We start from the raw sequence: 25,285 nt of genomic DNA, 5'->3' as shown, positions 1-25,285 counted from the left end.
TGGCCTTCTATGCCAGAGGTTGCGGGTTCGATCCTGGGCCAGGTCGATGGCATTTAAGTGTGCTTAAATGCGACAGGCTCATGTCAGTAGATTTACTGGCATCTAAAAGAACTCCTGCAGGACAAAATTCCGGCACACCGGCGACACTGATATAATCTTGGCAGTTGCGAGCATAGTTAAATAAAACATAACATTTTTTTCAAACGTAAGTGGAATGCATAATGTCCAATACAAAGTAATAATTAGATTGGCGTTGTAATTGACTGTATTGCAAATAGTATCACCATAACAATCTACCAGTCAGAGCAGATTATTGCAGACCAATACTTACTAGCTTTGTTTACATTGCTTTTTTCTTATGATAGATGGAGATTACATGAAACAAATGAGGAGCTTCGAAACAAAATCTGTTACGTCCACAAATCATAAATTTTCAGGAAAGACGAAAAACTTCTACCGTTTAAACTTGTGAATAAAAAAATAAAAATAAACCACTGTTGTAAAAAGGACTCTTTCTTGATAAGAATATGACTAGCGCTGAAAATCAGTTGCATCTAAATTAGGAATAACTTGTTTTGTTCCATACGGGTGGAAAAAATGGCTTTTGAAACGGAAACTAACGAAATACAAGTATGTACTTTAGGAAATCAAGTTTACTAAATCAAAATTAACTCGTACCAGTACTTGTTAATGGGTTATTTATGAAAGGGCCAAAGTCGCTAATTTTGTGAAAATGAGTGTATAATATAATACTGCTCTTTTGGTATAGATACATCGATTTAGATATGAAGAGGACTAAATTTCACACTCTAATGCTTAGTAGAATTTATGATATAATTTTTAGTTCAGCGTTAATTTCAAAATTTCGGCCTGTAAGCAGTTTTTCTTAAATTTCTAACAATTTGGTATTCAAGACTTAGGCCCTATCATAAACAACCCACTTATGTTATAGTGATTGTTAAAATGTATGACTATTATGTATTATTCGTCTTCACAAGCAAATCAAAACACAAAAGAATATGCTATATCATTCCAAAACCTTCTTCATTATCAAGACAATCATATCTTTCATTTTCCTCTTCATTCTGAGTCATCTTTCTCATAATCAACAATGTTTGCGTAAAACTGTAGTTTTGCTATGTTACTTCACTCATCTCCAAATCTTTGTTTCAACAAACAGTCCATATCAGCCTTCTTTGCAGTTTTTACATTACCTGGGCAAAATGGTATGTTCAAGGGCCGAGTTATATCTTCCACCTGACAACCTCTCTTTAACAATGATTTCGAACATCTAGAATGATCAAGTCGATATGACACATTCATTGCTACATTTACATTCGTTTTACCTGCCTTTATTTTCTTCATCAGACGTATCGTTTTCATAGTACTGATCCCTTCCAACTTATGAACTTTGGAGGTAAATGCCTTGAAGTCTTGAACTTTCTAATTTATCCCCAGAACGGAAACTTTGTCGACATTATGACAGAAATTGTGGTAGTCTTCAAGCATAAATATTTCAGAGTGCCTTTGCAATGCTTTTTCTATTATACCAAACGCCCTACCTATTGGGAGGACATGAATGGCCTTGACCAGGAAAAGTCATACATATGTCTTTCACAGATTGCAGTGATTTTTCCAGACGCCACCACTACAGAGCATGTACAAGAATGGAATTTCGATTTTATCTTAACATCCGTCTGGAACAAGTCTTTTAGTGGAGACAGCTTCATCAAAATTCTGTCTGCTAAGAAAATTTTTAAGAGCTGAAACTACTTCTTTTGCTTCTCGGCGTGCCTGATTTTCAGTTCTGCAGTAAAAGTTAGGGGATTTGTTCTCAACATCTGTAATACAGAATGCGCAGAAACTAATCTAGCATACTTATTGGTAGTTTCGGCCACGGCTGAACCTGTTGTAAATCGAAACAAAGAGTGTCAGAATTTTGTGGAGTTTCTTTCAACATTTTGTAGAATTTCTTTGCTTCGATTTTGTGGGCGATGAATGCAGCACGAGTTTCTTCCTTTTTCGTACTGCTGACGGAGGATTACACTTCATGATGCATTCTTGCACAATATCTACATGTGTCCGTAGCAGATGTACCAAACCTCAAGCTGAATTCAGTGGAAAAGATGTTGTGAAAGAACCACCATTTTCCTTTCAAAGAGTTTGACACACTGGAATTATAAATTTTGTGTAGTTTGCTTATACTGAGTTTTGAAAGAAGGTACAATCTCCTACTTTTTCTACGAGCGTAGTGGCTTTCGCATGCTTTCAAGTTTGATATAAATGTAATAACAGATTTTTAATCTGGTTGTAGTCGCTCTAGCAACTTGGTTATATCGCGACATAACCACTTGTAACATTAAACTGAGTATCTTTAGGGTAATATCTTTGATGTGATGTGGGTTTTAGAAATTTAAAATCCACCACCTGGGCCGGGTTTGATCACACAACCTTTGAGTTCATTGGTGGGCACGCTACCAATGTGCTAACCAGGTCGGAAATAATATTTTTGAGACACTTACAAATGCATAAATTATTATGTACGCTATCATGAACATGATTACTACATTCAAAAACCTTATTACCATATATTTTACAACAAGACTGTTCAATTTTCCGAAATCATGTTTTTGTTGATGTCGCCTCTTCGTGGATGAAACAGACATCAATGAAGCAAGAAGCCTGTCTTATTTCACTTTGTTATGATGTGCATAAATCCTTTTTCTGGCCTTTATAAAACTATATGAGGGGATCGAACAGCATTTGAAGCGCCCTTCCTTGTGACTGAAGGGAAGTTCAAATTCCATGATACCATAATCCTTGTCATTATAATATCTAGAATAAAATTGTAGAGACGTATATCCATGACATTTTTACCAACACTTTAAACCAGGACCACATTGTTTTCATTTAATTTACAGCTTCATATTCTTTCTTTCGCCTTGTCTCCGATATTCTTTTCCTCTTTCTGGACCCTGAAGATCCTTTAGGACAGACACACTTCCCTCCATGGCACCTACTACTAGAACAGTATTGCGAGACTGATTTATTTTCTATGAATACAATTTTATTCTCCTGCTTAAATCATTCAAAATGTGTGATTTATGCACCAACAATGATGACATTACAGTAACATTGATATGCCTCCAGCAGCAGATGCAGGTGCAACAATGAACTAATAAAATTATTAATATTATGTGGCTGCAGAATAAACAGAAGTCTGAGTCTGTTGACTTAACGGGGTTTGTTCCGAATAGAGCGCTGGACTGAAAGGATTATGAAACAAACACTCGATTTCGACTGCGTTTTTAACAGGGATGCAACGGAGTTAGAACCAAATAGAGACTGTAGATCGATGTAGGACATTTCGTAGAGTAAGAATCCATTTCAAACTCAATTTCGATCGGAGGTGGACTTAACGGGTTTTGTTTCGGAGCTCCTCAAATATGAATAATATTCTCGCAGTATTGAAAAGTTGAGTTTAATTTAGTATAGGGCTATTCAATAAATTAATATAAAAATCTGATTTTTATCACATTATTTTGAGCCCTAGTATAATAATATATTAATATAATACAGCATTATTTTTAAACGTAAAATAGGCCTATTCTACCAAAATTACACAACATTGTTGTAACAATTTTAAAATTAATTCGCGATATAAAGCTAAATATATTTTTGTAGCGATTTTTTTTAATTAATCCTAATTTCTTTGTTCTCTAGATATATTGTATGGAGGTAGTACCCTTAAATGAAACCACTTTTACTACGTAAGGAAAGGGTATTAGGCTGGACCCGCCCATTCCTTGAATTTTCACTGATTGTTACCATGTACGTCTCTAATACTTTTAAACAGTATCAATATACTTTCTTACCTGCATCTCGATTTGAGAGAATTCTAAGTCATGTACAAGTCTCTCTAGGTTCTCCAGTTGACCATCTGTTTTTTGTAAAAGTTGCTCTTGGAATCTCTTCTTTCTTAATAGTAACTTCGCTCTCCTAAGAAAAATAGAATCATTCAATATACAGAAATGATTAACTCTACACGAAAAGTATTCACTAGTCAACAATGCAATAGAAAACAATGCATAGCTAACTTTCTATTTAAACCTATAAAACAGAAGTCACATGTAACAGTTATCTCTTTAATTATTAGGTAGTAATAGTAGGTGCAGCACAAATCAATACAGGCCTACACAGATTGTTCCTCACTAAAATTCTCACATATTGCCTGTTTCAATTAACCCTGAATAACTTGCTTATGATTTGTTCCCACCTATCTTAACAATGGCATGCTTGTCTATGACGATATAAAACAAATACAGTAGAACCTTGATAATCCGAAGGCACTATCGAAAGTACGTCCAATAACAGAAAATACAGAAAACGAAAGAATAGAGGAAATATGACCTAATATTTTTTATTTGTATAATTCATTAGGCTAATAGGCTAAGACAGTTATTGAAGGATTTTATCAATTATTATATAGGCCAGCATTTCACAAACGTTTTTGAAGTGGGGACCACTTTTTAAAGTCAGAACAGTTCCGCGGACCACCTTACTCTTCTTCCCATCGAAAGCAAATTCATTATTTTCGTAGCATATTTTAATACCAGTAGACTTGTATTTTAAAAATGAATTAAGATTCGGTACTTTGGTCCTCTGTTATGAATTCGGCTGGTCCCTGGCTGGGTTACAGGCGCAGCACCAGATCTGCAGGGAAAAGATGTCGAGAAACACCACGTATATAATGGTTTAAATTCCTCTTTTGTTGCTGAGAGTAGAATGGGAAGTCGATAGACGGGTAGGGTAATAAATTTCATAAAATGTCTGTACTGGGAGAAAACGTGAAATTCGATTGCCATGTGTCATTTCCAAACTCTGAGATAAGCTACAGTGAATGACTGAGATTTTAAGCTACAGTGTGATACGCAATTCATTCGAATTTTATTTTTTCTTCTGTCTTTTTTGAAGAACCACAAGGGCAGACCTCGAGGACCACAGGTGGTCTGCGGACCATAGTTTGAGAAATGCTGATATAGGCTATTATCCAGTTTTTTTTTTAATTTGGTTAGGGTCTACATTGATCTACTTTTCTAATGGCTACAAACATTACGAGGCCTAAGTTACTGGCAAAACATACTGACTTTTTTCTCAACTACGATATTAATAATTAGCTTAGTTCGTGGATTAACTGGCTATGGATTGGAAGGTCCTGGGTTCAATTCCGGGTGGTGGCAGGATTTTTCTCGTTGTTAAGGCTTCTAGAATGGTCGCAAGATTCATTCAGCCTTTTATCAAATTCAGTACTGGTCTTTTCCAGGGGTAGGGGTACAAGACTGTCATAGTGTCGACCATACCACCTCATTCTACTGCCAAAGTCATGAAAGCATACTCTACCTCCTTGAATTAACAATGTAATGACAAAAGAATGAGTATAAAAATGAAAATAAGATTAAATGAAATAATTATGGCACTGAGCATAATGAACGTGATGTGGATGTTAGAATGGAATTAAAGGAAATGTAAAATAGTGATTAAAAGTGTTTAATAAATATTACTTTTACAATGTCTTTACTACGTAACTTTAAAGTAAAGACACCACACCTCTACTGTCTTCATAGCCTGAGAAAGTAGATATAAAAATGACAGGCCTATTTAATACACAATATTTCATTCCAATTAAAAAGAGTTAAAATACAATTAAAGAAAATGTTACACTATCTACAACTAAATCTCATGAGGTAAGAGTAATTACCAATAATAATAATAATAATAATAATAACAATAATAATAATAAGAAGAAGAAGAAGAAGAAGAAGAAGAATAAGAATGGAAAATTCAAGAATCCCAAAAATTATGATGCAATATAAACCTAGAGGGCATTGTCGACCAGGAAGACCTTTAAGAAGACTGCTAGATGGGGCCGAAACAGGTCTACAGAGGCCTAATTCGTGAAGGATGATGATGATGATGATGATGATGATGATAATAATAATAATAATAATAATAATAATAATAATAATAATAATAATAAGTAAAGTATTGAAAAAGTGTGATACAATAAGTACTGTGTTAGACCTATATGGACAATAAAAGAACAAAGAACTTATTACTGGTGGTATAAATATGGATTATATCAGAAGACTGAAAATGTACGAAATGATTATCACAAGTGCAAAGGATACATGACAGATTATGAATGAGTTGAGAAAAGGAGTTTGAGAAGACTGGAGACGTTGTAAGAATGAAAAACAAACAAAAGATAGAGGGAATGAATGCTTCTACCAAATATCATCTATTGCTCAGTTTCTCTTTGGCCAAATGCACAATATGGGAGTAGGTGTACGGTAATTGTGTAGAAGTAACTAGCTGTTCACCTATGCCACTTCTGGACTACTCTTAAGCTGCATCTACACGGATCAATTTCCCATGTGTGTAAGCATGCAATCTGAAAGAATATTGAAAGAATCAAGTTTAAAACGCGTTCAATTAAGATACATGAAGATTTGGTGTCTACATGGTGCGCCAGTTCCGTCATCTTTACCGCATATATATAAATTAATATTGTGACAGCGACGTGAGAATCGAACTCACGACCAGCGTCCCGCAAGAAAGCAGATCGCACAGGCTCCACGGAACATTGAGTGACGTCGCGCGGTGGAGAGAAGAGAGAGGGTGTATTACGTCACGCGACGAGTCTGCGCGCGCAGCTGCCACTTGACTCAGTGGATGTGGAACGACCTTCTCGACTATTCCAGACGTCTGTCGATGTAGAGATAGCGAGATAATTCTCTACACACCTGTAGAAGGTTCTCGCAACTATGATTTTGCTATAAAAGAGCAGGCGCCAGCGAACTAGAGCAGAGTTTTCAGTTATTCCGTCAGCGAGTAAGCCAGAGCAAGCAAGCCAGAGTTCGACTCGAGTGTGCGTCCGCATCTGCGTCAGCATCCGAAGGCCTGAGTTCGAGTGCAGTGGACCGCAGTTGGAGGGACCTGAGTTCGAGTGCAGTGGACCGCAGTTGGAGGGACCCGAGTTCGAGTACAGTGAACTGTCTCTGAAGGTCTGTGGTTCGAGATACTGTGAACTCGAGTGACTGAGATAGAAGAACTGTGAACTGAGAACTGGTAGTTCTGATTTGTAAATAGTGCTTTGTAAATATTAGTTAAGATTAACAGTTCATTGTTGTGCGTAATAGTCCAAGTCAATTGTCATTGTCGTCGGTGGAGTGCTATAACGAATACTGTGTGAGTGAAGATCCAATTGTTGACGAGAGCGTTTAAGGTGAATTGTAGAAAGGAATTATTGTTGTGACGAATAAATTACATTGTTGTTACTAATAAAATTCACACTGGTGTCAGAACCGGGATATTATCGACAATGGAGAACCTACAGCAAATCCTGCAAGCCATCGCGGAAATGAAAGCTGAAATGAAAAACGACATAAGTGCAGTAAAAGCAGAAATGAAGAACGATATCAGTGAAGTAAAAGATAACATGAACAGGCACATCAGTGAGGTTAAGAACGACATAAGTGATGTGAAAACGGAGATGAAAAGTGACATAAGCGGAGTGAAAGGCGACATAAGCGGAGTGAAAGATGACGTCACTACACAAATTGAAAGCGTTTCGGCCCACGTAGATGGAATTGTCGCCATCGTGAAAGACGAACTCAAAGCCGATCTTGACAACCTAAACAAGAATTTTACAACTATAAACGAGACAGTAACCGAATTGAGACAGGAGGTAGACCATTTCGACGGCAAAATCCGCGATCTCGAGCGCCGTCAAGAGCAGACGAGCGAGTTGCTGGACAAGACGAGTGAGGTGATGGAAAAACATGCTGAAGAAAACAAGCACATCCTCGCGTTGGTGGATCGCCAGGCTAGAGAACAAAAACAGATAGTTGCCGAGGAGGTTCGACGTGCCATGCAAGAAGCGGCCACAGAGTTGAGGACTCCATATAGTGGCCCTGCGGAATCATCGCCTTCAGCCAGACATCACAACGTCAAGACGCCGAATTCGACGGTACGACGTCTTGGGCGATATTCCGTCGCCAGTTCGAGGCCACCGCAGCACATAATGGCTGGACCCCAGCGGAGAAGACTACTCAGTTGCTGACCGCGCTTCAAGGACAGGCGTCGGAGATTCTTCACAGCGTTCCAGAAGATGGGACAGCCGCTGAGATAATGGCGGCCCTGGAGGGACGTTATGGTGACCATCAACTTGCTGCAGCATTTAGGACCCAACTAAAAACGAGGGTCCAACAGTCAGGCGAGTCCCTGCAAGAATTCGCGATGGCGGTGGAACAACTAGCCCATAAGGCGCTCAGGGGCCTACCTAATGACTTCATCACTGGAGAGGCGGCCTACACCTTCGGCAGCGGAGTTCGAGACCCCGAAATCAGACAACAGCTACTCCTGGCAGAGCATCGTACCATCAACGCAGCTCTGGCGGCGGCCCTCAGGATGGAGGCGGCCAAGTCGGCGGCGGGAGTATCAACACCGCACTGGATCAGGAGCGTCACGGCGACGGATGCTGGGGGGCGCCAACCGAAGCCACCCGAGCGGCAGTCAACGGAGCGGCGGAGACGACGGGCGCCCACCTGCTGGTCCTGTGGCAAACCGGGACACCTGAGAAGGGACTGTGACCGATCCGGTCACAGGCAGGAGAGAGAGGTGGCCGACGTCGAGGAGCGCCAACAGTCAACGGAGCGGCGGAGACGACGGACGCCCAACTGCTGGTCCTGCGGGAGACCGGGACACCTAAGGAGGGACTGCGACCGCTCCGGCCACCGGCAGGAGAGAGAGGTGGCTGACACCGAGAGAAACCAACAGTCGCCTGAGCAACGGAGACGACGGGTGCCCACCTGCTGGTCCTGCGGTGAACCTGGGCACCTGCGGAGGAGTTGCGACCGACCTGGCAACAGTCAGGAGAGAGAGGGGGCCGATGCTCGGAGAAGCACGTCGGCGCCATCATCACCGTCCCCTCGGCTCGTCCTGAAACCGGTCGACAGAAGGTGCGACGATGGGCTGATTGCTGAAGGACGGATAAGAGGCCGTCCATGCAGAGTACTGGTGGACACCGGGGCGATGCTCACTATCGCCAGACCAGACGTCGTGCGTGGCCTACCTGGGAGGACGCCGCTGCGCCAATACGAGCTACGGACTGCTTCAGGCGAGAGCTTGCCCATCCAGAGAGAGGTCTTCCTGGACCTGACCTTGGGGAAGAGGAAACTGGAGATGTGGGTGTTCGTCGCCAACATCACCGAGGACGTCGTCCTGGGACTCGACGCCATGCGGTTACTCGATGCGACGGTGGACGTCCGGCGCCGTATACTCCGTCTTGGTCGGGATTAAGTGTTCCTGATGGACGCCGAGGACCAACCCGTGGCCAGCGAGCTCTCCTTGGAGGGCCAAGGGGAAAAGCAAGATGGCGCCCACGCTGTACGAGTATCGCTGCCCAGCCAAGCCAAGGATGGGGTGGCGCCACCATAAGGAGGGAGCAGCCGGAGGACCCCAAGCGTTGGACCTATTAGCCGTCTACCAAGGGACTGCCCGGGACGAGCAGCCCTAAGGAGGGGGCAATGTGACAGCGACGTGAGAATCGAACTCACGACCAGCGTCCCGCAAGAAAGCAGATCGCACAGGCTCCACGGAACATTGAGTGACGTCGCGCGGTGGAGAGAAGAGAGAGGGTGTATTACGTCACGCGACGAGTCTGCGCGCGCAGCTGCCACTTGACTCAGTGGATGTGGAACGACCTTCTCGACTATTCCAGACGTCTGTCGATGTAGAGATAGCGAGATAATTCTCTACACACCTGTAGAAGGTTCTCGCAACTATGATTTTGCTATAAAAGAGCAGGCGCCAGCGAACTAGAGCAGAGTTTTCAGTTATTCCGTCAGCGAGTAAGCCAGAGCAAGCAAGCCAGAGTTCGACTCGAGTGTGCGTCCGCATCTGCGTCAGCATCCGAAGGCCTGAGTTCGAGTGCAGTGGACCGCAGTTGGAGGGACCTGAGTTCGAGTGCAGTGGACCGCAGTTGGAGGGACCCGAGTTCGAGTACAGTGAACTGTCTCTGAAGGTCTGTGGTTCGAGATACTGTGAACTCGAGTGACTGAGATAGAAGAACTGTGAACTGAGAACTGGTAGTTCTGATTTGTAAATAGTGCTTTGTAAATATTAGTTAAGATTAACAGTTCATTGTTGTGCGTAATAGTCCAAGTCAATTGTCATTGTCGTCGGTGGAGTGCTATAACGAATACTGTGTGAGTGAAGATCCAATTGTTGACGAGAGCGTTTAAGGTGAATTGTAGAAAGGAATTATTGTTGTGACGAATAAATTACATTGTTGTTACTAATAAAATTCACAATATTAAATATCAATCTTGCATGCATTCCTTGAATGATAAAGTTGAAAGAAAAGTTGAACCATGTAGATGCACCTTATGGCCTACATCTCGTTTGCATTAGCCTACTGTTAACAATGATAGCACAGTCTAGTATATATAGTCAAGAAGCTCAATACATAGGAAATATGCATCCATAAATAGTTGCTAACCACTACGATCGCTACTATTGTCTCATCACAGACAATGCAAAATAGTACTGGCACAGTCTATTGTTCCTAGTACCCTCAACAACTCAAGCTTCGTGACTGTATATGCTAGACTGTAAAGATAGTCTACCCTCATCTACAGTATGTCTTTGACACTGTACCAATCTTTGACGGTTTATGTTTATTTTGGATAAAATAAGAAAACAGATTTCTCTGTCCACATGAAATTCATGGGAAATTTAAGTTTCAACCTTATTTAGGCCTAAGCTGTCCAATCTATTGCCTACATTCTTTTATTTGGAGGGAAAATTGCTCAATTGTTACATGTCTGTTGAAGGAGTTTCTTCTTTCATTTTCCTAGTAGCAGAGAATAAAGTATGCTAAATTATTATACGGTGTTACGACTTATTCATCATTAATATATGTGATTGATTTTATAGTGATACTTATGAGCAAACTTTTACAAACTAAATACAAACAAATGAATTTCAATTACTTACTTGATTATAGGATATCGTTATTGTTTTTATGAGAATTTATGTTGGCTAGATTGTAGAATGGAGTGAAGTGATATTATGATGCCACTTGATGATGTCACTTTTTGGATGGAAGTGGTTAGGTTGGTAGATTTGTAAATTTTGTTCGTGGTTGGTATTCATGAGGTTTGAATGGCGTACCGGTTAAGGATGTGTTTGGATCTGAGAGGATAAAAAGAAGGTTTGGATGGTGAGCGTTTTATTTGTTTTTTATAAGGATGGGTTTTCATTTGCTAGGGCAGTAATTATGCATCGAGGATAATGTTTAAATTATTTATTGTAGATATATGTTTTTATTTTTGTTGGTTCTTTGTGTGTGTGTGTGTGTGTGTGTGTGTGTGTGTGTGTGTGTGTGTGTGTGTGTGTGTGTGTGTGTGTGTGTGTGTGTGTGTGTGTGTGTGTGTGTGTGTGTGTGTGTGTGTGTGTGTGTGTGTGCGTGCGTGCGTGCGTGCGTGTGCGTGCGTGCGCGCGCGTGCGTGAATCTGTTCGTTGTTTCTTTTTAATGTTTTTATTTGGGGTTCAAAATTGCGCTCTTATCCAAAATACGATATCACCAATAGAAGCGGGGTATTGGGGCTGCAAGCCCCGATGATGATCCGACGTGTAGCACATGATGCAAGCCCCGATGATGATCGTTGAGGTGATATTTTAGTGACATGAGATGAATATATGTTTTGAAATTGTTTTGCTGATATTCTATTCTGGATAAGAGGGGGTGCATTATATTCCACTATGGGATATTGTGAATTGTTTTGGTGATAACGTATTTTGGATAAGAGCGGTTGGGTTATATTGTAGAATGGGATATCGTCAATTTGTTTTTTAAATTTTTTTAGATAGTTTTATTTATTTATTGTTTTGGTTTACGTCGGCCATGTTGTGACGTCACTGCGTTGTGACGTCATTGGCGCCATATTGTGACGTCATAGTTTGTCCAACTTGACGAAAATTAAGCGATATCCTAAAGTAAATTAATCCCAGTTTTTGTTGGGGGTGTCAAATACTGGTACATTAAAAATGTTTTTGTTCCAATGTTTGACATAGCCTGTCAATAACTGGTACATTGCTGTTTTTTTTAAGCAGAAGGTTTCTGGTCGATTATCGGTGATTCCAATATGGTAAGTAAAATTGGTAAAACTAGCGCTGAAGTAGTTTCGGTGATTTCGGAAGTGAAAATTGTTTAATTTAGCCTATAAGGGATTTTTGTGGAAATGCAGTTGGTAGTAGAACGCAAGGCATAATAAAAGCCTAACTAACCAAGCTAACCTGTCAGATTCGTATAGCTTATAGGCTGCACAGTATGCAAGGCGAATTAGCGGAGTATGAAGGGAACTATCTCAGCACTAGTTTAGCCGTAAAAATTAAAAGGAAAAAAAAGAGAGAGGAAGCAGAAGAATTTTTATTTGCCATTCCTCTAATTCCACAATCCCGTAAGATACTTGGGTGAGCTGATACTTGAGTTAATGCATAACTGGCATACAGTATATGAAAAGCTGCATGCTCCGGTACTGTGCACTTGTTCCCTCTCTTTATACTAACTTATAAGGTTTGTTCCAGCAAAGAAAGAGTAACTGTTTGCAGATTTGTTGTACCACGCATGTGCGATATATGAACAGTATTTGAATGGTCAGAAATTTCTGTTGGAACGCTGAACGCTGAATGGATAATTTGTATCGACGTTAGTTGCAGTCGATTTGTTATCGACATATAACACAAAACATATGTTAACCTATAATATTATTAATTAGTGGATCCTAATTACTGTAATTAATTAAAGAAAGGCAGAAAGTGGGTCTTCTACTGAATCTAGTGTTAGTCTTAGTGATTTCAGCGAATCATCTGACGAAGAGTTAGATTATCATTTACTTCAGTATAGAGAACGACCGAAAAATGAGAACTATTTCGAAGAAACTGTACCGAGGTACAATGCACAAGAATTTATGGAACATTTCAGAGTTAGCAGACAGGTTGCTGAAGGAATGGCCGAAAAATTTTCCCGTAGTGAATATTTTCACCACCAAGCGGGAGGCAATGGCAAGCTAGGCCCATTACAGTTTGTCTTAATTTTTTTGTGGTTTGTTGGCCATCAAACATCGTCTTTTCGTGATGTCGCTGACAGGTTTAATGTCACTATCAGCACATTATTTCGTGTAGTAAGACGAATGATGTACTTTGTAAGCAATTTATCTGAACAAATAATAATGTGGCCAACAGCAGATGAAATTGTTGAAATACAACAGTATTTCAGACACAACCACTTCCCTGGTGTAATTGGAATTACAGATGGCACCCATATTCGTATCGACAGGCCAAAAAACGATCCCGATTCGTATTTGAATAGAAAACACTTCTATTCTGTGCAGGTACAATGCTTCTATTTGTTATTAAGCTTTATCGAATAGGCAATACATAGGTTATTATGCTACAACTTCCAAATAAATTCATTTGTTTTTTTTCCCCCTCAGTTGCAGGCAGTATGTGACCACAAAATGAAAATTAGAGATGTATTTGTTGGTTTCCCTGGATCTGTACATGACAGCAGAGTGTTCCGGAGGTCACCACTCAGTGAGAGCTTGCCACAGAAGTGTCATCATTTGTATTTGCTCGGGGATAGTGGTTACCCTTGTTTAGAAAATCTGTTGACTCCATTTCGTGACCGTGGGAATTTACGAAGAGCCGAGAGGGAATTTAACACAAGACTTTCAAAAAATCGCTACCTAATTGAGCACTGTTTTGGACTACTGAAACAGAAATTCAGGCAGCTCTATCATGTAAAACTGAAAAATATCAGGGACATTGTACATCTAATTCGTGCTTGCTGTGTCTTACACAATATTGTGATAGATGATCATTTTCAATATGAAGCTGGCGCGGAAATGATGAAAGGTTACTCCTGCCTCCTGCAGTAGAACTGGAGGATGAAGATGAGGAAAGGGATGAAGGGGGAGGAGTAGCTAGGAGGAATCAAGTAGCTTTTCATGTTCTTTAATATAAGCTAAAAGAAAAGAAAAATACAAACATGTATAATATATATCCTGCCAGATGATTCCTGAAATATCTTTACCCGTATTATCATTTTAAATAGGCTACATTACATAACAGTAAGAATAGTATTAGTTAGGTCTGTATTATCATTTTAATTTTAACTAGGCTATATTATTTAACAGTGAGAACAGTATTAATTAGGTCTTATTATCATATTGATTTTAAGAGGTTACCAATGCATTATTTAACAGCAAGAATAGTATTAATTAGATAGTTATATGGTACCATAATACAACATATCCCCTCCCAGTTTCAGTACATGTCGGGAGGCATGTTTACACCTAGGGCTACATTATTCTCGGCAATTTGCTTTAACAATTCATTTCTTTGTTCAATCAAATCATTCTTCCTTCTTCTTTCTTTCAACTTTTCCTCCTCTAATTCCATTTTCCTTTCAAACTGTTCTTTTTGTAATTTCAGTCTCTCCTGGTAATACTTCACTCTGTCTTTCCGTATGTCTTCCAATATATCACTTCTGAATTTTTTTTGTTTGTCTTTTCTACTGGATGACACGTTAGCTGAGTCCGAAATATTTTGCCTACTTGAACTACTGCTGCCATTATTGCTGCTGCTGCTGTTGTTCGATGCATTTGGGGCAGGTCTACCTGGTTGATTCTGGGGTTGAGTTTCTGTGGTAGTAGCATTACTGTCGACTTGAGTTCTATGAACATCAAAATCGCGATCTACTGTGTTGCTTGACAACAATAATTCTGGATACACATTCCTTCTCTTTTGAAAGATGGCATCCATTTCGTCGGCGTACTCAAATTGCTTCCTGCCTCTTCCAGTTTTATTATTGTTGTCGATGTACGTCTTGTAATTTCTCTCCACAACCCTCCATCTATTTTCACAGTTGGAAGGTGTGACCAGCGAATAGGGATTATAAAGAATGGACACTGAGCGAATTTTCCTGTGTTTTGTTTTTCTGTGCGCCAGCGGATAGTTCCACTTTCAAGCGCTAGAGGTAGTGTAATCGAGCATACGCTAACATAATAATTGAGAATAGAGTTGAGACACAGGATCCAAACATCGCCTACCTCATTGCATAATCCAGTAACGCTTTGCTTCAAATAAATTCAAGTTAACAGCTTTTCCTTATTTCTCAGTGACAAACTAGTTGTAATAATAATTTTTTATATTTCAGATATCATAAATTATATTATAAAATAATATAATACATTATAAAATTAAGCATCAAATTCGTTTAATATTTTTATAATATAATATAATATAGGTATATGGTTTTACTTCTCGTGAGAGTTTTGTTTTTCCATTTTCAGCGCTATCAAATCATTACATATTTTAATTGTTGTTGGGGTCAACGTCTGAACTCTCATTATAAAGGAACTCTAGAGTCTAGACATTACAGTTAATGAAGGATTTATTATTTTGTGGATCCAATTTATTTTATTTGAGTACATAATGTACCTAGATGTATTAATTATATGTGTTATATTTCCGCTGTGTCGACTGCTAGCTGGTGTGATGTCAGCGCCAACTCTAGGGAGAAAGCAGAATCTGACGCTCTAGCTGGCTTCAAGGCCATTGAAATCGGTCCGGCTACATCAAAGGTACCGACGCGAAGTGTCCATTCTTTATAATCCCTATTCGCTGGTGTGACAGTCACATTGAATTTTTTATTCATTTCGTGGGCTATTCTCTCCCACAATTTCTTCATATTCCTCAGTTCAAAGGAACCAACTTTATTTCGATATGCTTCATAGAGGTCAATCAAAATTTTGGTGTCATTATTCGACCAAGACTTATACTCAACATCCGCAATGCTATTTTCCAATCTTCTTTCAGAATTATTGTCATGGATAACAATGAATTCTTCTAAACCTGAGGAAATTGAATAATGAACAATAAATCGGTCTTCTATTTACGAACAATAATTAAACTTAAATGAATTTTTAGGCTTTCACGGTGACTATGATCATAATTAAGCCTAAGCTTAGAGAATTCCACCGTGTCCTGGAATTTGATTAAACTTATTTTACAATATGTCCTGTATGTAAAACGTTACTTTTACGTTAAATTGCAATATTCTTGTACGCTAAAAATGACAAAATTACTTCAGTTAATAAGCAAATTAATTACGGTAATGACAAAAAATAAATAACCCTAACCAATTTACAATAATTTAATTAAGCCGAAAACAAGTTACTATTGTAATATATATTAAATAGTTACATATTAAGGAATAATTTATATGGATAATGCTCACATTTATTGCAGCCTATGTTGTAAAATTGTAATTTTAAAAAGAGAATGTTTATATTTTAATAAACTCTGGCTTTACGTTAATATTAATGAAATTTAAATAAAGAAATTTTGTAAAACAGTCTAATATTTCATTGAATTTATGTATTTATTCATTGCAGTATGTGTGCCCTATTGGACAACTTTTAATTATTTAAATGCAGATTTATTTAATTTGCCTCAAGAAGATAGAAATAATACGAAACATAACCTGTCATCTTGTAAATTCTGTCTATAATAACTATTAATTACCTTCCATTATAACACCACACTAAGGATATGATTCAATTTATATATTCTCAAATTATAAATTTACTTTATTTCAGATAGTACTCTGTATTTATTTATGTCTGTATATTGGGAATTACGCGGGTAAATTAAAGCATTTAGTCTACTGCGCATGTCTCTGATAAACAATTCATGATACAATACGCAAACTATTCTGGCAATACAAAATTGCCCGAGACTGGCGGGAAATGTTGCTGGAACATCGGATCAGCAGTCAGAATCATAGACTCTTGCTGCTGGAACAGCTTATTTCAGCAAGTGGCAATGTGCGCGTGCGTCCGGCTGTTACGGACAGTTTCTGAATCTTGCTGGAACAAACCTATAGGCTAAAAATCTGCAATATAGCAAACTACGATGTATTGAAAATACCCACTTTTCAACGTGTGTTTTACCATTATGCCTTTTGTAATACATCGTACCGTAACGTGACGAAGTACTTTAATATCATAAATGTTTAGTTTTAAAATTATTTTCACACTTCTAAATAAAGGCCTAAAAAATTTGCAAAAAAATATTAAAGTGCATGGGAAAACACCTGTATATATTACTGTTTAACTGAAACTATTGTGAATGTTAAAGTAGAAATAACACTTACTCTTTTCTTCCATTTTGCAATAGTGTTCGTGCAAGCTGTCTGTCTTTTTCCAAGTTATTTTCTATTCTTTTCTGATACTGCTTTATTTTATCCCGTTGTTGTTTAAGTTGCTGAAAATCCAAACAACATACAAAATTATTAATATACTACATATATTCTTTTAAAATATTAAATACCACGACGTACCAAGTACTTAAAACCGGTACATAAATTCCTTCAAAAATTCTACATTCTTAATGGATGCGTAACTCTGTAACAACATAACCTAAATATTGTAATCTTAATCCTTACCAACACCGCTTTGTCATGTTCTGTAACTCTGCTCTGTGGTTTCTTACTTTTACCAAATAATGCTCCCATTGCAAACTATAATTCATTTACAAAATTCTATAGCACACAACTTCAAAAACATACATTCATTAATACACTATCCTGTTTACCAACTCTCTACTACCTCGAGCATCACCCCACAAGGCCTCACTCAAACAAGTTTCATGGATATCATAGACAAATAACAGAGATATCCAAATCCATGCACGTTTTCTATATAATCAGCTGTTGGACAGGCTGTACAACCTTCCACTGCGATATTCGCGTATTACAAAAGTTATAAAAAAAAATACAGCTACAAACAAACTTTTCACATTACATTTAATTTATTTAAAAAGAATCAACCCAAGACCGTCAATATAATCTCTTATAACGGAATGTACAATCTAATGTTTCAATATACCGAAAAACAATAATAAAATTTTGACAGTTGTGTTAGTTTCGCGGAAGTGTATGAAGCAGGTTGCAGTTTTGTTTGTTTTCGTTGCCAAATTGGTATTGACAGTTTTGTGTTAAAAGACTTTTGTCAAAAGTTCTGCAAGTTACTTATGTGAAAAATGGAGATCAATCATTCGACTTTATATTGGATACTCATTTCTAAAACTGCTTTCTATTTGAACTTTGTTCATTGTAAGGAAGTGTGTGAAATTCATGCAACTATTATTCGACGTGTTGAAAACGAAGGTTTTCATAGGTTAGGATCCATTATTGAGTTTTAATAATAGAGTAGTAGGCCTATAGACGTACTGATTATTATCCATAATATGGTAATTCTTTACAATTGCGGTACCAAAGGAAGTATATCCATGTCCACCTACTTTTTCATTTCATTTCATTTATTATATTCCATAGATTACATGAGCAATGAAACTTTAAGATGTGAAACAAGTCAGAATTTTACAATATTACAATTACAATTTTTACAATATTTTACAATTTTTACATCTTTTAACAATATTTTGGCGAGATGTAGTGAGATGAGGTGAGACCCGAGGATTCGCCAAAAGATTACCCGGCATTTGCCTTTTGGTCGGGGAAAACCTCGGAAAAAACCCAACCAGGTAATTAGAACAAAGGGGTGAAATGAAGTGAGGCCGAGGACTCGCCATAGACCATCCGGCTTCAGTCCCACGGCTGGGGAAAACCTCGGAAGAAACCATTCAACGAGACCAAATGGGATCCAACCCAAGCCTGAACGCAGCTCCAGATCAAAATTCGTATGAGAGGAGCATTGTATCGTATTGTATTTATTAACATTCCATGGTATTCATACATTGCTTAACAGCTAGAATATGGAACAAGTCAAAAAACTTAATACTATTATAAAATCTTAATTTATAGTCACAGTCTAGATGAAATATATACAGACGAGATTTACAATATAGTCTACTAGTACAACACATAGTTTTAGTATCAATTTCATGAAGTGTTATTGAATGTCATGAATTCACCTACAGAATAGAAGGCGTGAGAAATTAGGTACTTCTTTAATTTGGCCCTAAATAATTTTATGTTTTGAGTTTCATTTTTTATATCGATAGGGAGGCTATTAAAAATTTTTACTGCCATATAACGTACTCCTTTTTGATAGCACAATAGACTTGCCGATGGAGTATGAAAGTCATTTTTTTGACGTGTATTTATGCTATGAACTGTTGAATTAGTTACAAAGTTTTCACGATTACATACGAGGAAGACTATTAATGAAAAGATATACTGACAAGCCATGGGCATTATTTGTAGTTTTTTTAAAATAGTCCTACACGACTCCCTAGATTTCGCACCTACTATTGTTCTAATTACTCTTTTTTGTAATAGAAATATATTGTTACTATCTGTGGAATTTCCCCAGAATATTATTCCAAAACTCATTACCGAGTGGAAATATGCAAAGTATATTGTTTTTAAGGTATTGATATTTACTATCCTTTGCATAGATCTAATAGCAAAACAAGCTGAATTTAGTTTTGGGGGTAATTTCTTTAATATGATTTTTCCAATTTGACACATTATCGATGGAAGAGTAATGGAACGGAGAGAATTTTTCTCCGTTCCATTACTCTTCCATCGTATGATGACGCAGAATATCTGCATGGAAATATCATATGTACTTCGGTACATTGAAATAATACATTATCGATTTTTAAGCCAAGAAATTTGGTTGTTGTTTCTAATAGGGATCTATTATTAATTATTGCGCTAGAAATTTGCGAGGTTGAATTTGGACAGGATTTAAATTGAATTATGTTAGTTTTGTTACAATTTAATACTAATTTATTGACTGAGAACCAGTCACATATTTTGAAGAGATTTTCCTCTGTTGAAGATTGGAATGTGTTGGAGTTATTGGCTGTAATTATTATACTTGTGTCATCTGCAAATAATATGGGATGACCTACATCTTTTATTAGGGGGCAAGATCATTTATAAACACTAGAAAAAGTAGGGGACCTAATATTGATCCTTGAGGAATTCCATTATTAATAGTTCCCCATGTCGATGCAGATTTCATAGTTGTATTGATTTCAACTTTCTGTTTCCCATCTATGAGATATGAGTGAAACCATTGGTGTGCAACACCTTTAATTCCATAATAATCTAATTTATCTAGCAGCATTTTATGATTTATACAGTCAAATGCTTTGGATAAATCACAGAAAATCCCTCCAACCTAAGGTTGCCAGACGTTCTGTATGCACGGGATTGTCCTCTAATTTTCCTTTTTGTCCCAGTGTCCTGAAAACATATGTTGATGCGCCCTTTTGTGCATAGCCTATGTACTTTACTAATTTATTATTTTTCGTTGGAGCCAAAACCAACTACAAACCCTTTTCTACCTATAATGCAGAACAGCCATTCCAGAAAAAATATCAGAAAGTTTCCTAGTACCCAGTATTCGTTACATATGGTAAGCAGTTAAGTCAGCCATTGTTGTATATTCATAAAATAGCCTAGCCCTATGTATATTTTCCCTGGACCAGAAATATATTATAAACTGACTAAAATCACATCTAGTAACAAACAAAATCCTTTCCAGAAAGGAACCACTGTGTAAACACTAAAAAAGATTGTGTAACAAGTACCGGGTAGCCTACTAGAAAACTACCAAACATCAACCGAAAATTGAAAAATTAAAATATTACATAAATTTACTTGCATATATTTATAAGATTATAGATTACAATTTTTTCATAGGTCTATTTAGTACTGTTTTCAAAACACAACATAGCCTATATATTAATGTTTTTTTTTTTTTTTTTTTTTTTTTTTTTTCCATCTCTTAAATAGGTTATGTACAATTGAAGTACCAGTATTTGTTTGCATCTTCTTCGGTTTTATTTATTAGTAAAAGTGGTTATTCAGTTCAGACATTGAATTCTTTGTGTTATGAAATTGGAGCTTTGACAAACATACTGGTAATCTTTCATCTTGAATAACTTGCATAGTTTTAAGGTAAGATATTTTGTTTATTAAACACTGGCTAGTAAGAATAAAATTGAGTATATAGTATGTACTTGACTTTTTTTAGTAAATACTCATGTTAGAAAGAATAAAACCATTGAGTATCTACTCTTTCTTGAGTACATACTCATATTATGAAAGCATAGTAGAATATACTCGAGTCTCCATCTTGCACAGAATATATACTCATCTTTGATAAGAATAAATGCTAGTATATTCTCATTTTTATAAGTTCATTCTCATGTTATTTTGAGTATGGTCAGTAGCAGGCTCAAATCTTATTATTTATGTGATTTGTGTTCAGTTTGAAGTTAAGTCTTAAAAAATGGCAGAGTTTATGAATGATGTAGTGCCACGTGGAAAAATATACAAAGAGAGATGTGAACATGTAGATTCTAAAAACTTCAAAAGCCTTTATCGCTTCACAAAAGTAAACGTAGATTGGCTAAACACATATTTGTTTGGACCGGAAAAAATCGAAACAAGAGGAGGTGCACTTAAAAACATTGTTAAATTAAAGACCTTTTTAAGATTGGTTGGCGATCCTGGATTTCAAGTTGGCATTGGTGAAGATCTAGGTATACATCAAACGACTGTATCAAAAACCATTGTTGAGGTTATGGATGCCATCATAGATAAAGCCGCAATTTGGATTAAATTTCCTCAGACAGATATTGAATTTGATGCTGCAAAACATGAGTGGCAAGAAAAATTTAGTTTTCCCGCAGCTATAGGTGCACTTGACTGCACTCATGTTAAAATTAAGAAACCAAAAGAATTTGGAGACGAATACATCAACAGAAAAGGCTATGCAAGTATAAATGCGCAGGCTACTTTCAATGCCAAGGAAGTTTTCACCAGTATTGACGCATCATGGCCTGGCTCTGTGCATGATGCGAGAATTTGGAGAGCTTCAGACATTCGGACTACACTACATCAAAACGGAGTAAATGCACTACTTCTAGCAGATAGTGGTTATGGTATTGCACCATGGCTTATGATCCCCTACAGAAACCCCGAAACGCCACAAAAAATGGCATATAATAGGTGTATCACTAAAGAGAGAGTGATAATTGAACGCTGCTTTGGACAACTTAAACAACGTTTTCCAATTCTACAGTATACTGTACGTTTATCGACAGACAAAATACCAAAACTTATTACCTGCTGTTTTGTCTTGCACAATATTGCAAAATACTTACAAGATCCGGAACCAGAATTACCACCATATTATGGTGAAAACTTAGTAGTGCTGGAAAATGGAAATGACGAGGCAGCAGCAGCAGCAATCAGGCGAAATGGTGAAGTCAGGCGAAATGAAATAGCAGAAATAATACATCGAAATGCATAAGATCCACATTGCATTTCCAGCATGAAAAGAGGCATGTACATAGGATAAATTTATTTAACTATCATTAAATTAAAACAAACTTATTATGGTAATCTCACAATATGTTGCCACCCGTATTATTTCACATAATCTTATTATAATCACATTCACATTCTAGATCTCTCCAAGGTCTTTCCTCATTTTTTTTTCTTTTAATTCCAACACTTTTAACTGTGTAATTAGCACTAGGCGCTGCAGTTCACCATTACTAAGAGGCCTAGTTTTCTCACTTTCATAGTCATCAATAGCACTTCTTTTTCTTTTAGGTGTTGATGAAGAGGATGATGGTGGTGGTAGTGGTGGTGGTGACAGCTCATAGACAAATTCTTCTATAATTATGTTCTCTGATGTTTGGCTCTCTCTCGTTCCCAGTTCACTTTCAATTGGGGCAGGAAGAACAGGATTAATTTCGGCCTGTTGGTGTGAACCAAACGTACAGCCTCCTGGAAATCGGACATATAAGTGACAATGTTATTCATTTAGTGAAACATCCAGTGAAGTTTATTACAACATGAAAAGAGAACAATGTTATTTTTTATATTTTCATGAAAAACATAACCTAAAAAGTATTAACAAATTATCTAGTTACATAGTATTGTTAACCGTTATTGTTAGTATTATAATTAATAATTAGCAATTGTAAAATATTGACTGCAAAATGAAATTATTTGTAACATTAAATGTATTATAGGCCTACCAGTAGATAACTACGCTATAATAAAAAATACTGTTAACGTACCTGGAATTCTTGAAAGTGTCAGATTGGAATCTCCATCCAACATCTCGTGGATGACAATTTCCCAGTCTTTGAGGACTATCTTCTTGTTGCCTGTTTTATTGATATCACTTTTTTGTTTAACTCTCATTTTCATGTTGTTAATTTTTTTTGTAATTTAATTAATATCAACAGTCTTCCCGCACGTGGCTTCAATTTTCAATTTCATTTCTTGAAGCGCATCGCTTTTCTCCTTCCTTACAGAAGGCAACTGGGACTTGCTAAATAAAATGGGATATTCTCTTAAAATGTTCGCAAATGTTATTGATGGGACAGAATCCATTATCAGAATTTATTAATCCAAAACGCAAACAAAACTAAACCTACCAACAGCACTTTAAATCTACAAACAGTTGAGCATCGGGAGCGTTGTGGTCAAAGAGCATAGGTGACTGGAGTATATACTCACAATTTAAGCGATCAAGAAAGCTGTGGACATGAGTATATATTCGTGTGAGGTAGAAAGTTTTTATTCTTGAAAAAATAAGTATGTTCTAGAGGTTTTGAGTATATAATCACAGAATATGCTCATACTCATGAGTAAAAACACTGAGAAAGTACTCAAGTTTTATTCTTACTAGCCACTGCTTTTAAGTGACACTGTTCCTATGTCACGTCACCAAAACGGACAAAAGTTGTCATAATGGTTACATAGTTCACTTCAGTAATAAATCTATAGGCCTAATATTATAGTGATTATGGGTTCCGTGTTACTTTTTTAAATTCTTAAGCTCTTCAGTAAACTAGAGAAAATTGGTAACAGACATGACATGGATTTTCAGTAACAGACGTGGGACACATCATTTTCAGATCATGGGAGTTTCAAAACGAGTCTTCATGGCAAAATAAAGATTTAGAAAAGCGAGAACACCGTAAAAAAAATGGCAGCAGCACAGTGTTGTCAACCTTGCAGATATTCCTAAAAACTACGATTTTTGTCGTAAAAATTAAAAACTTCGAAAAAAATGAGTGGAAAGCGTTAACATTTCTTTCTTGTTTTTTTTTTTTTTTTTTTTTTTTGACGTTACTTGCGAAAATTGGGAGTTTTCAGATTTTTTTTCCTTGAACTTTTTTTTTTTTTCGAAATTTTAATGCTGTCCGCTCATTTTTCCAAATTAGGCTATTTTAATTATGGGGGGGGGGGGAATCGGAGGCTTTTGGAATGTTTTTTGTCGAAAGGACAGAACCAGTAAGAGATTTACTCTTGTAAGGGAATAATTGAGTCCTAACTCACAATATTCAAAAATTTGTTTTGTGGCAATTAAGCAAAAACTCACATCTCACTAACTGAATTACCATTTGGCAGAATTGTTCTACATATGCCATATATTAAATATTCTAAATATTAAGGACTGTTTTAAGTAAGTTAAATTCGTTTGTTCTATATAGGCAAAGTTTACGAATTATTAAAGAAAAATTAATTTTTTGGATACCGCTATTGTGAATTATGACTTTAGAGGACTCAATTGTTAAAAATTAAATATGGTGTCACAAAAATTTAGAAAAAAAATGTAAGCTTATTTTGGGAGAAGGCTAAAAATCCAAGGCATCTTCCTCCTCAGGAGGATTTGCAACAGCAGGAACAAGAACCAGAACCTACATCTAGCGCTTTCACAGTTTGTTTGATCACTGCACACAACCCAATCTTTGGGAAGAGTTTACAATAATTTGTTATATAATTTTGTTTCCATCTTTTATATTTAAGTATATCCGATGTAGATTCTTGAGACCAGGGCATACTAGGACCACTATCACTATTTTCTGATTCCATTGCCACTATTTCACGTCAGAACTTATCACAATGACATCTGATTTCTTACTTTCCATGCATTGCCACACAAAACAAAATTGGCAAAGGAAATACTGTTACAGACTTCTGTGCTCCTTTGTTGTTGTTTTCTAATGCCAGACATTTGACGAAGTCATTTGACCTCTTACACTCCAATATTTTTCAAAGATATTGTCATGGTCAGCCACTGAAGCATAGATTTTGAGGTGTTTCGAATCCATTTCTTGGTTTGAGTTGCACAATGGGCAGTTAGGG

At 37.1% G+C, this 25,285-nt stretch overlaps 3 protein-coding genes and 1 long non-coding RNA gene across 7 annotated transcripts in view; 2 read left to right on the top strand and 2 right to left on the bottom strand.

The window, feature by feature from the left end:
* Vps20 (vacuolar protein sorting 20) overlaps positions 1–17,849 on the bottom strand; it is a 69,331-nt gene extending 51,482 nt beyond the window's left edge. For 2 of the 3 annotated variants that reach the window (XR_011333584.1, XM_069833700.1), the window contains exons 1-3: positions 17,576–17,796; positions 17,285–17,394; positions 3,876–3,999 (exon numbers count right to left, since the gene is read on the bottom strand). Coding sequence is in view for 1 of the 3 variants with exons in the window: in XM_069833700.1 (XP_069689801.1) it covers positions 3,876–3,999; positions 17,285–17,394; positions 17,576–17,644 (303 nt within the window). In the remaining 2 variants the exon portion in view is untranslated. Of the gene's footprint in view, positions 1–3,875; positions 4,000–17,284; positions 17,395–17,575 lie in introns of all 3 variants that reach the window. The other variant, XR_011333585.1, reaches the window with a different exon arrangement.
* Positions 17,850–17,937: 88 nt separating this feature from the next.
* Positions 17,938–25,285, top strand: part of PIG-X (Phosphatidylinositol glycan anchor biosynthesis class X) — a 32,593-nt gene continuing 25,245 nt past the window's right edge. For both annotated transcript variants that reach the window (XR_011333580.1, XM_069833696.1), the window contains exon 1: positions 17,938–18,308. Coding sequence is in view for 1 of the 2 variants with exons in the window: in XM_069833696.1 (XP_069689797.1) it covers positions 18,172–18,308 (137 nt within the window). In the remaining variant the exon portion in view is untranslated. The remainder of the gene's footprint in view (positions 18,309–25,285) is intronic.
* LOC138705084 (uncharacterized) lies at positions 20,864–23,204 on the top strand. The gene is made up of 2 exons (XR_011333586.1): positions 20,864–22,458; positions 22,733–23,204. It is a non-coding gene; the product is annotated as an uncharacterized lncRNA (long non-coding RNA).
* Positions 22,468–24,125, bottom strand: LOC138705083 (uncharacterized). The gene is made up of 2 exons (XM_069833701.1): positions 23,206–24,125; positions 22,468–22,909 (listed from the first exon to the last, which is right to left on the bottom strand). The coding sequence occupies exons 1-2, from the start codon at positions 23,336–23,338 to the stop codon at positions 22,581–22,583; spliced, it is 462 nt and encodes a 153-aa protein (XP_069689802.1). The 5' UTR covers positions 23,339–24,125; the 3' UTR covers positions 22,468–22,580.

The sequence above is a fragment of the Periplaneta americana genome, chromosome 8, assembly GCF_040183065.1.
Source record: "Periplaneta americana isolate PAMFEO1 chromosome 8, P.americana_PAMFEO1_priV1, whole genome shotgun sequence".
NCBI lineage: Eukaryota > Metazoa > Arthropoda > Insecta > Blattodea > Blattidae > Periplaneta > Periplaneta americana.
Note: the sequence above shows the minus strand (reverse complement) of the source record. Positions and strands in the feature narration are given on the sequence as shown.